We start from the raw sequence: 15,116 nt of genomic DNA on the forward strand, positions 1-15,116 counted from the left end.
CTTTGGCAAAGCCCATCACCCCCTGGTGATGGGGCCACCTTTTGGGGGAACACCGCAGCCTGCCCCAGGGGACCTAACTGGGCAGGAAGGGTCCTCTCTGAGCACAGCGGAACCCTTCCCGCCTGTGCTCCCCAGGTTCCTTGTCACAAAAACTGCAGCTAAGGGAAAAAGGAGAGCGTGTGTGCACCCGTGTGCGCACCCGTGTCCTGCCGGAGCGAGGATGCGGACACACCCGGGCACAGGAACTGGTGTCGTTCTGGAATCTGGCCTCATGGCCAGAGCGCATCATTCTTTGCAGTCCGTGATCTGTGCCAGACAGAATTAGTTTGCAGCATTTTGTTTCTTAGTAATGATAAAAATTTAGGGTCTTCTCAGCTAGGTTGTGTACTCTTTTTTTTTTTTTTTGGACTGCTCCTAGGAATGGAAAGGTTTCCAAGTCAAAAATAAAGAGCAAACAACCTGTACTTAAATGAGTACACAAAAAATAAGCTTAAAATGACATGTGTTGGATGTCTCATGTCTTGCTGTAGGTCTTTCCAGGCTCTTTTTGACTACGTAACTTCTTACCGTGCTCAGTGAGTAGTTTTGCAGGGTACAATCTGTTGCTGATGCAGTGTCCTGCTACTTTGATTTCTTTTATCCTATAAACAATTTGAACACATGAAAGCATTTTATTGTTTAGTTACTTTATATACCTTCTATTTCAAAAGTAAAATCATGAGCCCTTTTATTTGTATCTTTAATACACACGTAAGCGAATGTTTGCAATTCTTTTGCCTTTTGGACTTGCTCCAGAAGAAAGGAAAAATCTCTTGGTACTCATGGGGCTTACCCCGTCCCTACTAAGCACCAGCCCAAATTACACTGACGTACTGAGAGTCCCTTGCCTTCCGCTGCACTGCAACTCTTTTCACACCATTTAGGACCAAAATCTGAATTAAGCACACATGTAAGTCTTTGCCTGACTTTACCTGCAGGGCTCCTCCCATTGAAACGGAGGGAACACTTCATGGAAGCAAAGGTAAACACGCGCATCCATCTTTGCAGGGTGCGGGCGTGAGAACTGGGATCCGTTATGAAGTTACACACCAAGGTATTATTTAGTCACAGTGTTTGATGCCTGGTGCTGTGCAAAAATAAAAGCGTCCTTCTGAGTTTGAAGTCTAAGGAATGTACCTATCAAAACCCTGTAGAGACATTACAAAAAAATCTCCAAAGTATCTGAAGCTACACGAGAGGAGCACGCTTTGATTGAGAATGAAAACTCAAGACTGTCAAGCAGGTGATCTCAGTCTTTCAAAGAGGGAGACAGGAGAAAAATATTTGTTTTCTTAGTTCTGACTGGGCTCTTCTTTTTGCAAGGTAAGTCCACTTGTCTTTCCTTTCCTATTATTCATCTTAGTGTAGATTTTCATAGAATTTTTACCTTTTTTTAAAAAAAAAGCTTTTTTCCAGATACTGGTTTCATTACGGGGTACATCAGGTACGTGTTTTGAAAGGTCATAATAAACGTCTCAGTGTTTTGATTCATTTCTCAACAGCCCCTTGCAAAAAACAAACAGAAAAGATGTGGCTGCTTTCCAGCTGATGGGTGCAGGATGTCTGTCCTGGGATACCAACCACCCGTTTTTAAGTTGGGCAGTGTCTGCCACATGGAGAACAACGTGCACAAAATGCTCTCCCACTGCTTTTTCACTGCCAGGTTTCTTTCAAAAAGGTTTCTACTTACTTTAAACTGCTACGGGACCTTCCTTACGTGAAGTTTTCTAGCACAAAAATTACTCCTTCTCTAACAAGCACCACTGTTCTACACTGAATAATTCTCACCCTGTAGGAAGGGAATCAGAGGAAGTGCTGTGAATCACAGGAGGGCTCTGGCTCTCTCTGCAAGGCAAAACCATTTTCTTTACCCTCATGGGAGGAATTAAGCACGCCGGCTGTACGTCACAACCCAAAACACATCTTTCCACAGATGCGTGCCTCTCTTCAGTTGAGGAACCAGTCACATTCACCTATGTACACAGAAGTGGTCCAGCATATGCTGGGGCTTCCCAAGCAGCTGTGCTGGAAAGCTGAAGGGCTGAAACACTCGGCACATTCTCTCCGTGATGGCGGCATCTGCCGACCCAACGCTAAGATCACACATTGCTTCCGCCTCACATGGAGGAGCAGCTTTCAGGCCAGGGCCAGGACACTCCAGACATGGCACCCGTTAAGATACTAAGATGACAGTGACAGTCTTCTTCTCGTCCGGTACCGACACCACTGTAATTGTCAAGTGACGACGTGGAAAGGGCACCATTCTGCATCATGCAGCTGTTGAAGTGGGCATGCTGGATCACAAACCAGACACTTCTTCTGCCTCCCGTTCCTGCCACTGAAAGCTTTCTAAGAACACGTTTGCTGTCACTGTTTTGAGCTCATTGCCTATTTAAAAGAACTCGTTTGTTCTTATGCTGATTTTAGCTTAAATAGCTCTCTTCCCTTGCCCACTGGGCTTGTAAGGTACTTCTTCAGCAGAGCTGGGAAGTAAGCCTTCAAGCTGCCGAGAAGGGGGGACTGGTTTAAGTAATAAAAGGCCTTCACAAGTGCATCGAATGTGATTTTTCACTCTTTATGGCAACTTACAGATGTAAATATTCAAGGAACACGTGCATAGCTACAGTGACTTCCAACAGTGGAGAGAACAGGGCAGTATTTCTCTGCAGGAGCTATCCCGACCGGCTGGGGGGTTTCCCCCATTCACATAACCAGTATTACGTCCTAGTTTAGCCCAAAGCATCCAGCACTCTGTTCACTCCAGTCGTCTCTCAAGGGATGAATGACCCCAGCCTAAGGACCTGGAGATCTGCACTCCACCTGTGCCCACCAGTTACCGCCCGTGCAGCTTTCAGGCAGAACTTCTTCACTTACTCCAGAAGACTCCGAGGAAGAAGACAGTATCACTTCCATTTTTCAGCAAAAACTACAGCACAGCCATTGCAGCAGCTCGCCCAGCAATTCATCAAGCCGTGCTGATAAGCGACCAGGGTCTGGTTCCAAGTTTGATGGCAGTGAGATCTACTTCCACAGCTGGGTCACTGCCTCATCTTTGCCCAGCTCTTAATTTTTCCCATGTGTAAAAGAGGGATAATACTTCTGTACTCGACAGTAGCATTACAGTAAGCAATCACCAAGGTAAAGAAGGGTCAAAGTAACATGACAGTTGTAATCCACGTTCATGAACTACACCTCTAGCTGTTTGGGTTCTGGTCTGCAGAATGCCCCTCCAAACCACCTCACAGGCAGCCGTTCCTAGCTCCGTCAGAGCCTCTAACAGGGACTCTCAGACTGGCAAAGCACCAGCCTGCTTTCACTATCAAACACTGAGTGGCAAGAGACGCGTTCAGTTAGCCTCAAAGTTTACTCTCAACATTTGAAAACATGGTTATTGTGATCCTGCAAAAACTTTAGTATTCTGGATGCCTGGTAACAGAGAGACTTTCTTTTTACGGCAGAGACTCACCAAGTGCACTCCCATTTGGGAGTGTGTTGCCTTAGCGCTATGAAAGCCACTAAAGTCTATGGACCTTTACAGCTGCCAAGAGGCTTTTGTTTGTGTGGATATTGGCTACGAAGTCAACACAAGTTTGTCCTTAATAACCATACAGCTGCACTTCAGGTTCCGTGACTCAAAGCAGCAGAGTACTTCTTAGAGACACTGGGGTATAACGCATCTCCACATCTCACCTGCAGTGAAGGCTTCACAACTATTTCCAAATGGTTTATAAACAGGTTTAAAGACGATATACATACTGTAAAATACACAGACTGCCTTATTTTCCTGTGTTTCAGATGGGAAAATGGTATTTTTCTGCCTTCAGCTGTTAAAGCAGAGAAGGCAGCTAAGAATGAGGGTCCTGCAAACACTGAAGATGACTTACAGTTCTCACTCAGAGGTGGCACCTACTTTCTACTGAAATAGCTACAAAGTGTTACAGCTGCATCCTCGTAACTAACCAGTTCAAAGCTTCCCCCATATTAAAACACAATGGGAAAAAAGTAAACAAACACCTTATTACAAAGTTATGGAAAACAAAAAATGAAAAAAAAAAGTTTATTTCCAGACATACAAAACACCTATTCTCTCATTTCTCCATCTTCTTCCTCTTCTTCCACACCTCTGATGTACAAAACATTATTGCACCTGTAAATAGAACCAAGAGTTCCCTTACTGGTAAATGGTTTAACTTTCCCCTTATATTCACTACTTCAAGCATTTTGCTGCTTGAGCGTAGCCTGGCAACAGCCAAATTCTGGATAACAAATTGCTGCTGTTGACCTTGTACAGATTTTCCACAAAGTTCATTACAATTGCACACACGCATTTTATAAAAAGAATGAGTCGAAAATGCTGTACAAGAATTTTTTTTACTTTTGGGTTAACAGTTACAGTCAAGTTCAACTTCCAAGCATGCAAAATGTTTTCAGTAGCAACGCACAAGTATATAATACGAAGGGATTAACAGATAGACAATAATGTGGAAAAGTATTTAGTTACCCAAAAAAAAGAGATCTTAAAGGCTTCTTTGGACAGATTCAAAAATTCATTTTTCCTCCCCTCACAAGGGATCTCAATATAAAAATTCACGGCCTTCACGTAAGAGCTACGTTAACAACTTAGCATCTTCGCTAGACAAGAAACACAGCACCCACCGATGCCAGTTTTAATGCAAGTGGTAAGAAGACGTGGCAAGGCCCCGCCTCGGCCGTAAGCGCCCCAGTTACCTTATCAAAACTTCGCCCAGGTGTCCGGACAACGCGCCATCTATGTACTCCTCTGTGTTCGCAAGCTTGAGAAGGAAACCAGCAAGTTCAGCAGGGTTGTAACAGAAGCAGCTTCACAAAGCACATCCCGGTTTTGCCTTGCAGCCCATCGCCCGGCTACGGTGACCGGGGAAGGCCGCGTCCCCGCTCCCACCCGCCCACCGGGGAGGCCCCGCCGGTCCCTCAGAAGCGCCCCACCTTACCGCCCCCGCCCCGCCCAGGGCCGAGGCCCGGCGCCATCCCCGCCCCAGGCACCTCACCGGGCACCCCGGCGCGGCTGCCACCCCTCCTCCGCCGCCGCCGCCCCCGGCCCTCACCTGCATGTTCATGTAGCCGTCCACGGAGACGAGGTAGCCCTTGTACTCCATCCCCCACTTCAGCTTCACCATCACCGGCTTCCCCGTGAGCCCGTTCAGGAAGGGCTTGGGGTTGAGGGGCAGGCTCTGCCGGGGAGAGCACACGGTCAGCGCCGCCGCCCGCCCCGCCCCTCCCCTCCCGCCGCCGCCTCGGCGCCGTTAGCGGCCGCGGCTCCCGCTGCCCGCGCGCCTCCGCCCGCCCCCGCCCACTCCCCGCGTGCGGCGCGGGCGCCGCCCTCACCATGGCGACGCGACGCGGCGCGGCGCGCGGCAGCGGCCCCAGAGACACAGGCCCACGCGGGAAACCCTCGTGCGCGCCGCCGGCTGCGAAAGAACGGGACTCGGCGCCCCTCCGGCTTCCACTTCCGGGGCCACCGCTCTCACCCCTGACCCCTCACCCCCGCCGCGCCGCGCTTTCAATAGGCTGGGGCGCCCCTCACGCGCGAAGCGAAAAGCGAGGCTGTCCATTGGCTCGGCGCTGCCGCGGGCCTCTCTCATTGGTCGGGCTGGCCGCCCTCCCCCCTTTGCCAGCCAATCCGGGGCGGGTGTATCGCCGCGCAGCCGCTGCCGGGCGCCCCGGGGCCGCCATCGTGCGGCGGGCGATGTCCGGCGTACCTGAAGCCCGCGGGCCTTTGCCTCCGTCCCGCCTTGTGGCTTCCCCGCCGCCCCGCAGGCCCCAGGGGGCCGGTTTCGCCCGCCTCAGACCGGCAGCAGTCTTTTTTTGCCTTGAGAGCCGAGGGCCGGAGCAGCAGCCGCGCTGAGGCCCGGGGTGGGCGCACCGCTCCCGAGCAGCCGAGTGCGTCCGTGGTGTGTCCCTCCCAGGAGGGTACCGCTCCCGTCGCACCTCGAGGTGTACCGGCTTTGCGGAGCGCCTCCAGCTCGGCGGCAGTTAGCCTGCCGGTGCTCCCTGCCCTCCCTGCACAGGTGGGTCTCCACGAGGTGGCGGTGCCTGACTTGTGCGATGGCTGCGGCACGTAACGGGAGGCTTTTGACCTACTCTCTTGGTGTTACCCGCGAGCCTCGCAGGCGGTGAAAGTGTGGCGACATCGGGCCGTGTTTAAGAATAAATTTGCAGGCCATTACCTTTGTGTTACTCCACACGCATGGATAGAAGACCTCAGAGTTTACGTGGCACATAAGCGATGTCCTTGCCAACGTGCGAGGGCTCTGGTCTGTCTCATTTGGCTCCTAGGTAAAGAAGTTGCCAGAGCTTTTGTGGCTGGGGAGAGCATCAGCCTGTTCACACTCATGAGACGACAGTCCTGCTTTAGCTATAATTTGTGACTCTTACACTTTGAGGGGCAAATAAATGTGTTGAACCAACATTTGTACCATTTGTCACATCTACACTAATATCTTCTACTACTCTGTGCCTCAAGTCACCAAATGCACAATGTGTATTGTTGCTTCTGCATGCAGCGTATTCCCGTCATCTTTAATGTATTGGGTGCTGAATGTGGAAAACACATTCAGGAGCTAACTTTTCTGTAACAGAACCGTTACATTTTTTGTGTGCTTTACCATCCAAAGGTCAGTGTAGTGCCCTAGTGTTGAGAGCAAAACTATCATCAGCTGCTTAAATCTGAGTGTTTAATGCCACTGACTCAACAACCTGCCTTCTGCAGATCCAGACTCTCCTCACGCACAGTGGTTGTGGTAGATTTGTGGCTGGGTAGGAATGAATAAGCACTGGAGTTGTAATTCTTTTTAACTAGCACGTATCAGAAGTGCACTTGGATACTTGTTTCCATGATCATTAGAAATGAGTGTGATTTTCTTTCAGGATGTATTGGATGGGCAACAGAGACAACATCAAAATTGTGCTGATAAGTCTTCCTGGTAGTAGGACTCACTATGGGCCAGCTGAAAGATTACCTAAATTATAAGATTTCTGTAAGGAAGTCTGTGTTGAGACTATAGGAAAAGCAGGAACACAATGGGCAGTGGCATACACAGCAAAATTTTTCATGCCACTTGGAGTAAAGAACAGCTGACTTCAAGTGATAACGTATAACATGGCAGAACGCAATGAGCTTAGAGGGTGTGTCTTGGATAAAATCATGCTGTGGAGTAATTTTTGCGCTTTTCTGACAGTTGCCAAGGATAAGTATGTATATCTGTGAATGACAATATTACAGATTTGGTATGTTATCTGTAAACGGCACTTCTTATTTTTACGTGCTGAACCACTTTTGGTCACAATGTCTCCTACTCATGCTGGGAATTTTTTTTTGTGTACCAAGAAATGCAAAAACAATTACATTCAGCTTTTCACTGTGTTCCTCTGACAGATGAGTAAATATTCCAGCCCTGTTGTCATAAAGTTGTCAAAACCCAGAATAATTTCCCAGAGTCATAGGTATCAGAATGGAAGTCAGAAAGCAGGAGCGCTTGACTTCTAGTTTCATAATCGGTGCGTGAGTTCACGCGTCAGTAATCTCATCAGCTGTAGACCGGGTCTGCAGCAATTTTGTGTGGCACTAGGGTAGGAAGGAGTACTGAAAGCACAGAATGCGTGACTACATCTGATGTAGTTAACCGAATAGCTTGGTTAATCAGGAAAGGAAATAGCTTCTGCTTTTTTTTCCCCCTGTAAGGAATTTGCTGTTTACCTTGTTGACCGAATCATTCTGACTCAGACAGTTTGCTTACGCGGATCTTCTCCTGACCTTCAGCGCAGGGGTGAAGTTCACCTTTTGTCCTCTTTGTATTTCCCCGTGTAATAGGGGAAGTAATCGTTTGCATTCTTTTCTGCCTTTGAGCCAGGGTATTTAGGCTGCTGCTCCACAGGAAATGAACAGGAAAGAGTTTTTGTCATAGATTAATCCTACCCTTACATCTTGGGTGGATGGATAGGATTTTCTCCCACAGCTCAGGGGTGGGAATTTTAGCACGACTGCCTGCGGTCTGTTCCTAAGGAAACACATTCAGCAGCTGGACATCCGAGGGCAGCAGCATTTCTGGTGGAGGGACTCATTAGATGGCGTTATCTGTGTAAGTGCAAATGCTCACTGACATCATTAACACACCGTGTCACCGTATGCCAGGCAGAGAGGGCTGGCCCCCCTACCCTCACATCGCTGAGAGAAAGCTGAGCTGCCCAGATGTATTTCCAGATTGAGTCAAGTTTGCTGAGACAGGAACTCCCTGCAATAAACCCCTTCTGCCTGCTGTAAACACATTTCTTAAGGAAAATTTCAGAGCTGCCCCATGTTCCAGCTTCCAGGCTGCACATTTAGGGACCATCCCATGCCTTTTCCTAGCGATGTGCTAGTGTAAATGGGGTTTTACTCTGCTGCACTCTTCTCCCCCATCAGACGAGTTGCTTCTGATACCACACGGTTCATCTCCGCCAGAGTAGCAGCAGAATCAACTTTGCCATCACACCAAGGGCACCATGAAACGGGCACCGGTTGCAATCAGAGAACTTAGTGCAGCCGTAAAGGCACGGCCCTGAATTAAGAGTGAGGAAAGCTGAGTTAACGAAAAGGAAGTTCCACCAGGAGATAGTACCTTCAAAGGACAGGTTTGCATCAAAATAAATCCAAGAGTTAGCCCTGCTACGAGACAGATGAACTTCAGCTTCTGGTTCTGTTGGGTTCATGATCAACAAAGCCGTGTGAGAACCTGCTGCTCTCCCCATACGAACCAGTCCTCACGAAGATGTACCACCCTCCTTCCTCCCCCTTGCCAGACTCCCAGACCGCAGCATCTGGTTCTAGAAGGTATTAAGTGGTATGATGCCTTGATCTAAGCTAGACAGTTGTTAGCAGACCAGGTCTCCTTGTGCAGACCAAGAGTTGATTTCTGACAAGTTTCCTATTCTAACTACTTGGCGATGCAGTGGTAATGACTCTCACAGACCTAGAAGGGTTTTGAGGCTGTATGCACCCTTGGAGAGTTTTGCTGCTGCAGCAAAATTGCTAAAACGTGAAGAGGATGTAGGACACAGGTCAAATCTTGCCATGAAGTAAATTTGTTTTTCTTTCAGGATTAGGCGTAATGGAAGATTTGCCGTTATAAATCATACTGTAATGGAAAATCTGCCCTTGCCCATAAATATTCTGTAGAAAGTGATGACATTTTGTCTAGAAATCTTTCTCAATAAGAAATACTAATTTTTTGTATGTGAAAAAAATCTCTTATCAGTTATCAGCTCTTGGTGACTTGAGAACTCCTGTGGCAGTACGTGTGGATTGTGAACAGCCCTCACAGGAGTATAATCCTGACCTTTGGGGCTCTACCAGAATAAAACAGTTTCTCTTCAAGCACTACTTTCACAGAGATCTTTTCCAGTAAAACGTCTTTCCTCTCTTTGTTGGTGATTTGTCATTTCAATAACACCATCTTTGATCTAATCTCCGTGAATGAGGCAACAACCATTCACCACGGATCAGGGCTGGGATCCAGCAGGTAGTGACATCAGGGTCCAGCAGCACAGGGGTCTGTAATTTCACTCCGAGATCCTCATCAACCAAACCAAAGCCGAGCTGTGCTATAGACTATACAGAATCCAAGTGCTAGGAGCCACAACAGCCTGTCTCAGGTTTGATCGAAGTAACATGCCTCTTGCTTCATGCTGCCATGTTTACCTCTCAGTGTAGGAGCGTAGCCTAGAACAGATGTTTGGTCTTGCTAAGCAACACTTGGAACCAGCTGAAGGGAAGGGCACAGGGAACCACAAAAACCAAGAGAGTCTTGCCATCAGCTCTGCGTGCGCGGCGGTGGCTGACATACCAAGGCACAGAAACACAAAAGTCTGTTTGGTGTGGACTTGCCGAGCAAGCAGAGACCGTACTGTGAAGGACTCCCAGTGCAGGAGGCAGAGGTGAGCCTGGGAACCTGGAAAGAGCATGTTTCTTCTTGGGTGGAGGATTTATGTGCAATGTCAGATCCACACAATGCCTTTTTCCCACAGAGTGATGTCAGTATGAAATGAGATTTAGGGGGTGGCAGATACATGCTAACAAAACCCCAGGTCTTGCTGGAGTCATGAAAATCTGTTGCTCCCTACAAAGAGGTTCGCCAGAGTGGCTCTGCTGTGAACCTGTCACCAGGCTGGGCTGTGCTGGCAAGAAGGGGCATGGGATGCGTATTGTACAGAAATTATGGGAACATTAAAGCCTCCTTTTATGTATATTGAAAACCTTTATTTGTTTGTGCAAATAGTGTTCATGCAAATTATGCAGCTACACTAAAGGGAGGCCCTTTAAGAATGTGTCTCTGAAAACACAGACTTCTTTGCCAAGAAATAATGGGACTTCCTTAATTATCAGCTGTTATCTTCTGGTTTTGGCAAACTTTTGTTGCTCTATGTGCTGTTCTTTCTTTTATGCTTTGACATTAATGAATTGGAATTGAAATTATGCGCTGAGGAAAACAAAGTGATCTGTATAAATAATAAAATGACATTCTTCTGTGTGTCAAAAAGGGGGGGGGAATCAACATTGTGCAGAAGGAATTTGGAAACTGTGCTTTCACACAAACATCTTAATGGAAAGTAGTAGCTGGCTGCAAATCACAGAAGTGGTTTGAGAGTTGGTGTTTTGAGAAATCCGTCTGAGCAGAGCTCAGAAAGTCTGGCTGGTGTTGGAGGCTCTGTGTTAGGTGACAAGCTGTATTTTTAACAGAGGAGCTCGTCTGCTACTTCTCTTCAGCCATGGCTGAAATTCCAGTGGTGGTGGTGGTACAAACCTGACAATAGTTCAGAAACCTTAATGGTCCTTTATTCATGCTGAAGTCCTCTTGGACCAACAGTTACCCTGACAAACAGAGGAAAGCAATTTTTAACAGTGAATCTTGGGGGGAAGAGGAGAGGAGCGGAAGGAGTGTTTAGGCAACAGGGCAGTTGGATGGGTACATGGGTCACCAGAGGATTGCTGGTCAAGAGACAGTAGATGTCTAGGTGAGGTTCCCTCATCATCTCAGAGAAAGAGCAGAAGGAAACTAGCTGGAAAGGAGAAAGTAAGAGAGAGAAACGCTGCTGGGTTGAAAGAAAGAGCTAAATCCAGGATTCCTGGACTTCTTAGAAAACTGTCTGAGCCCAAGCAATATTCTGGAGAGACGAGGCAGAGAAATAGGAGCCCAAGTCCCAAAGAAACTGTTGAGTCATCAAGGCTGACTGACAGCTGTAGGGACAAATATGTCCTGAACTCCGTTGCACTGTGAGGTTTTAATATGCTGTGGTTTTATTAATTTGGCCAGATATGTCTATTCTTGTGATAGCCAAAAGGAAGAGTAATTTGGGGTTGGAGCCTCTGCAAGGTCTACTGGCCTGTTTACTGTTTGCACCTCTCCCAGGGGAGCCAGAGTTGGTCCTGGAGCAGCTGGGCCAGAAAGTCTTATTTCCAGGAAGGGTCTGCAGACAGAAAAAATCCCCAACCCCCCTGTGCTCTGAAAATGTTCCAGAGGCAATGCCTGCATTGCATGTTTGACTTGAACCTGAGCCCAGCGCCCACATCTCAGCTGGGAGGCAGTGATTTTTGCCCTCCGTCTGAGACCAATGACTTATGCCTCTCTGCTAAACTAGTGGTCCTTTTTGGGGGGCCTCTCCAGGGCTAGGGAGTGGTGAGGGTCCGCTGTAAAGTCAAACATACGTCTATAACCTTCCCCATATAGCAGAGTGGAGGAAAAGCTTTCATGCAGCCGGTTTCTGGTCAGCTTCCAGAACTTTGGAGCATTTCATTGCCTGCCTGAAACAGGCAGGACTCCAGGCTTGTGTGGGTGGGCAAGCTTTCCTCAGATCCCACAAACTCCATAGGCTTAGCCTACCTGAGATAGGAAGGGTTACAGGAACCAGGAATTAACTGTGGGGATGGTCAGTGAATTAGGAACAGATGCCCAAGGCAGACAGCACAAAAGACTGCAGCATGCTCTGGGCAAAAGTAACAAAATCCCATAGTTCAACGTGCATCATCTGATACAAATGCAGGAAAGGGAGCATGGTGATAGCTGTTTACACTGGTTTTATGCCAACTGTCCCCAGATTACCAGAGCCCTGACTTTCATACTTCCTGGGGCAGTGCCCAGCTGTATGTGCTGGGTGCAGTGTGTCACCAAAGCAATGCCTGTCTTCAAAATACTTTAAGAGTTCAGTAAGTTGGAGTTTTGACCAGACAGGTTTCCACTGCGTTGTATCAACAGCAACGGTGCTCACTGAGAGCAGCTCTACCTGCTTCATTTCTAGCCAGGAGGCCATTGATTTTCTGGTGTTCCCTTGTCACAAGTGCTTTCTGTAACGCCTTAGATTCCTATTTAGTTTGCCATTTCTGCCTTCGCTTTGCCGAGTACTCCGTTAGGTTGTTTATACAACTGTTACTTTTATCCCCAAAGTGCACAGAGGATGGGAGCTGGCCTCTTCTTTTTGCCCAGCAGGTGTTTCTGAGGGGGCAACTGAGGTACTGTGGGCTTCCCCTCTTGGGCACCAAGAGCCTGGAGAGCCACAATGAGCAGTTTCAGTGCTCCCAATGGTGCACAGACAATTCCTGATGCTCCTTGCATGTCTTAGGTGACCTGTTGCCACTGCCACACCACTCCCTTCAGGTCCTTTTCTGTTCTTTACAGTCATGTGGCAGCTGCTGTTGCCTGTCTGTCCTGGGGCATGGGTGGCCTCAGCAGCATAGTATGGACATTTGCCTCCATTTGGTGCCTTCCTTCTCCAGAGCAATGTCTTCTTTGTGGCAGTTCACACCACAGGTAATGGGAAGGGCCAGGCAGGTAAGCAGAGGGTGTTCTTGTAATAAGACGCAGAGACGGTCGATAGAGGATCCACTCTTCTGCCCAGGAATGCAGTGACATACTTGCAAGGGTGGGTCCTGACCAGGCAAGTGAAGAGAAGATCAGGCCCTGACCGTATTGTTTACTGCACTGCAGGATAGCGGTCCTTAAGCTAGTTTGGGTAACAAAAACTATTGAAAAAAGCCTGCTTCTCTGCCAGCAAACATATTCTGGTGTTTGAGCCGGCTCGCTCTGACCAGCACGTGCAACTGCAGTAATTTGGAGGATTAGGGTAAGTTTGAGGGCTAGACTGTGGACACATTTCAGCAGATTTTCACAAGCATAGCAAAAGGTGCACCCTTAACAAAAAACATTTTATTGCAACACTCAAGTCTTCGCTCCAAAGGTCATTATTACTTTTCCAGAAGAAACATTTTATATTTTTTTAAAAATAAGGGAAAAGGAACCTATTTTTTCCCAAGCAACATTCTTGGAAATTACTTTCTTGGCTGAAATTTTCTTGAAAAATATCAGCTTGGTGCAGATATTTCCTGCTTCCAGGAAAGCTTTTCTAGAGATCTACCTCCTGTAAATGTTTATACAAACTGTTAAAGGCTGCCAAAGTTATAAGCAGTTAAGAAAGAGGAGCTTAGAATGGAAAACAGTGAAACCTTAATAATAGCATTGCAAACTTCACTTAATAACACATGCATTTAATGTGGATTTTATATAATAAATGCTAGCTTAGATTTGAAACTATTGTACCATTTTTTTTGCTACACAATAAATAAAAATTTAGCATATCCATGCACAGTGTTGAGTATTTTCTGGCAAATGTGTTTCTAAAATTATCCTTAAGGTTGTTTGATTGGTTGTAGGTTGCAATGGACTGATACTGGTGTTCCTTTCATGTGATGCTTCAAGTGAGGCAAGTGACTACTTGTTTTGACAGATTGTAAAAGATATGTAATTAGAAGGGGGAAAGGGCTAGTTCATACCTGTGACACTTTATGGATTTACATGCTTCTGTGAATTGGACATAAAACGATTCAGCTCATCTGTGATTTTGTGGGTTCTTACTTCAAATGCTCAAGAAGATGCTCTTGTCATTTTTTATCTCTGGGGAAGGAGATCTAGAGGATTAAATGACACAATTAAAGATTTATTTAACAACAGACTTCAAATCCACAGCTAAACAGTCTCATTGAAGTTTAATTCACAGTACTATCATGTTGAGACCCCAAGAATTTTAATGGAGGTATGACTTTACATTGAGTGGTTGATAAGTTAATTCACGATAGAGTCAAGTGGATGACAATTCACGTGCCCCTCTGAACCAGGCTGTCCAAGGAGAAGCACGGTCACGGCGGTGATTGACAATGCTTCTTCCCAGCATTGGGACACCAGTTCCCACCAGAAGACTCCAGCAGACATTTTACCCATCCAGAAGATAAGAGTGGCTGGAAACCTGACTACCACAACACTTGTTCACCATTTGATAATTCGCTGAATTTAGGTCTGTGGAGGGACTTCTCCACCAGCCATGTTGACAGTGACCTTTATAATATGGCTTACTTTCTGTGGTGGTTGGGGAGCAACACTTACCAGACATAAGAACCTGTATTTTTTGAGGTGTCTTTGAGGTTATATGTAACTTATCTCTATTCCTCTAATACACTATTCATACAATAGGTTTTCTTTATGGGTCCATTACTTGCAGTGCTAAACTTGGCAGAATTTCAGGGACTTTATTCTGAAAATTAAAAGTTCATTTGCATGAAACTGGATTTTATTTTTTCCCCTGAGTAGTCAACATCAGTAAATTAAGTATAGATGGAGAATACTGCAGACCAGTTTTTCTAATGTTGAGCAAATATATGAGTATATAATATCTTATACAAATAAAAAATACAACATTTTTGATGTTGCCAAGTTGACTCCAGCCTCAGAAAATGGGCTAGAAGTTGCAAGCTAAGCACATTGATTGGAGCTGTAATGCCTTTAGCAAATGAGGGAAATTGAACACCCTTTGCCCACATAACCTTTGTCTTCATTGATTTTGCTTTATTCACGTTTGGAAATACACATTATCTCCAAGTGTGTTTAAATAGCAGCAGGATGGAAGTAATGACCGTGCTTTCAAGGGCAGAATGCCCCTGAGTTCCATGGGAACTGGATGCTAAATTATACTAAAAAGTCATAGAGCACACATGGCTCAGACCTGAGTTGTACGTCTGA

At 46.7% G+C, this 15,116-nt stretch overlaps 1 protein-coding gene across 1 annotated transcript; it reads right to left on the reverse strand.

Annotated features, from left to right (window-relative positions):
* Positions 1-4,106: 4,106 nt before the first annotated feature.
* Positions 4,107-6,209, reverse strand: SNRPF (small nuclear ribonucleoprotein polypeptide F). The gene is made up of 6 exons (XM_086461827.1): positions 6,174-6,209; positions 6,007-6,127; positions 5,404-5,486; positions 5,124-5,249; positions 4,768-4,832; positions 4,107-4,186 (listed from the first exon to the last, which is right to left on the reverse strand). Exons 1-6 carry the CDS (start codon positions 6,207-6,209, stop codon positions 4,120-4,122), a joined length of 498 nt encoding a protein of 165 aa, XP_086317953.1. The 3' UTR covers positions 4,107-4,119.
* Positions 6,210-15,116: the final 8,907 nt, after the last annotated feature.

Source organism: Leptosomus discolor, chromosome 1 (genome assembly GCF_034619465.1).
Source record: "Leptosomus discolor isolate bLepDis1 chromosome 1, bLepDis1.hap2, whole genome shotgun sequence".
Taxonomy (NCBI): Eukaryota; Metazoa; Chordata; class Aves; order Leptosomiformes; family Leptosomidae; genus Leptosomus; species Leptosomus discolor.

Excerpts from the sequence above, each read along its gene's own strand:
- SNRPF (XM_086461827.1), bottom strand. The coding sequence starts at position 6,209 with ATGTCGCCACACTTTCACCGCCTGCGAGGCTCGCGG. Across the intron at positions 4,833-5,123 it reads ACGGCTACATGAACATGCAG|CTTGCGAACACAGAGGAGTA; the intron begins GTGAGGGCCGGG and ends TTCCTTCTCAAG. Across the intron at positions 4,187-4,767 it reads CTGGGCGAAGTTTTGATAAG|GTGCAATAATGTTTTGTACA; the intron begins GTAACTGGGGCG and ends TTCTATTTACAG.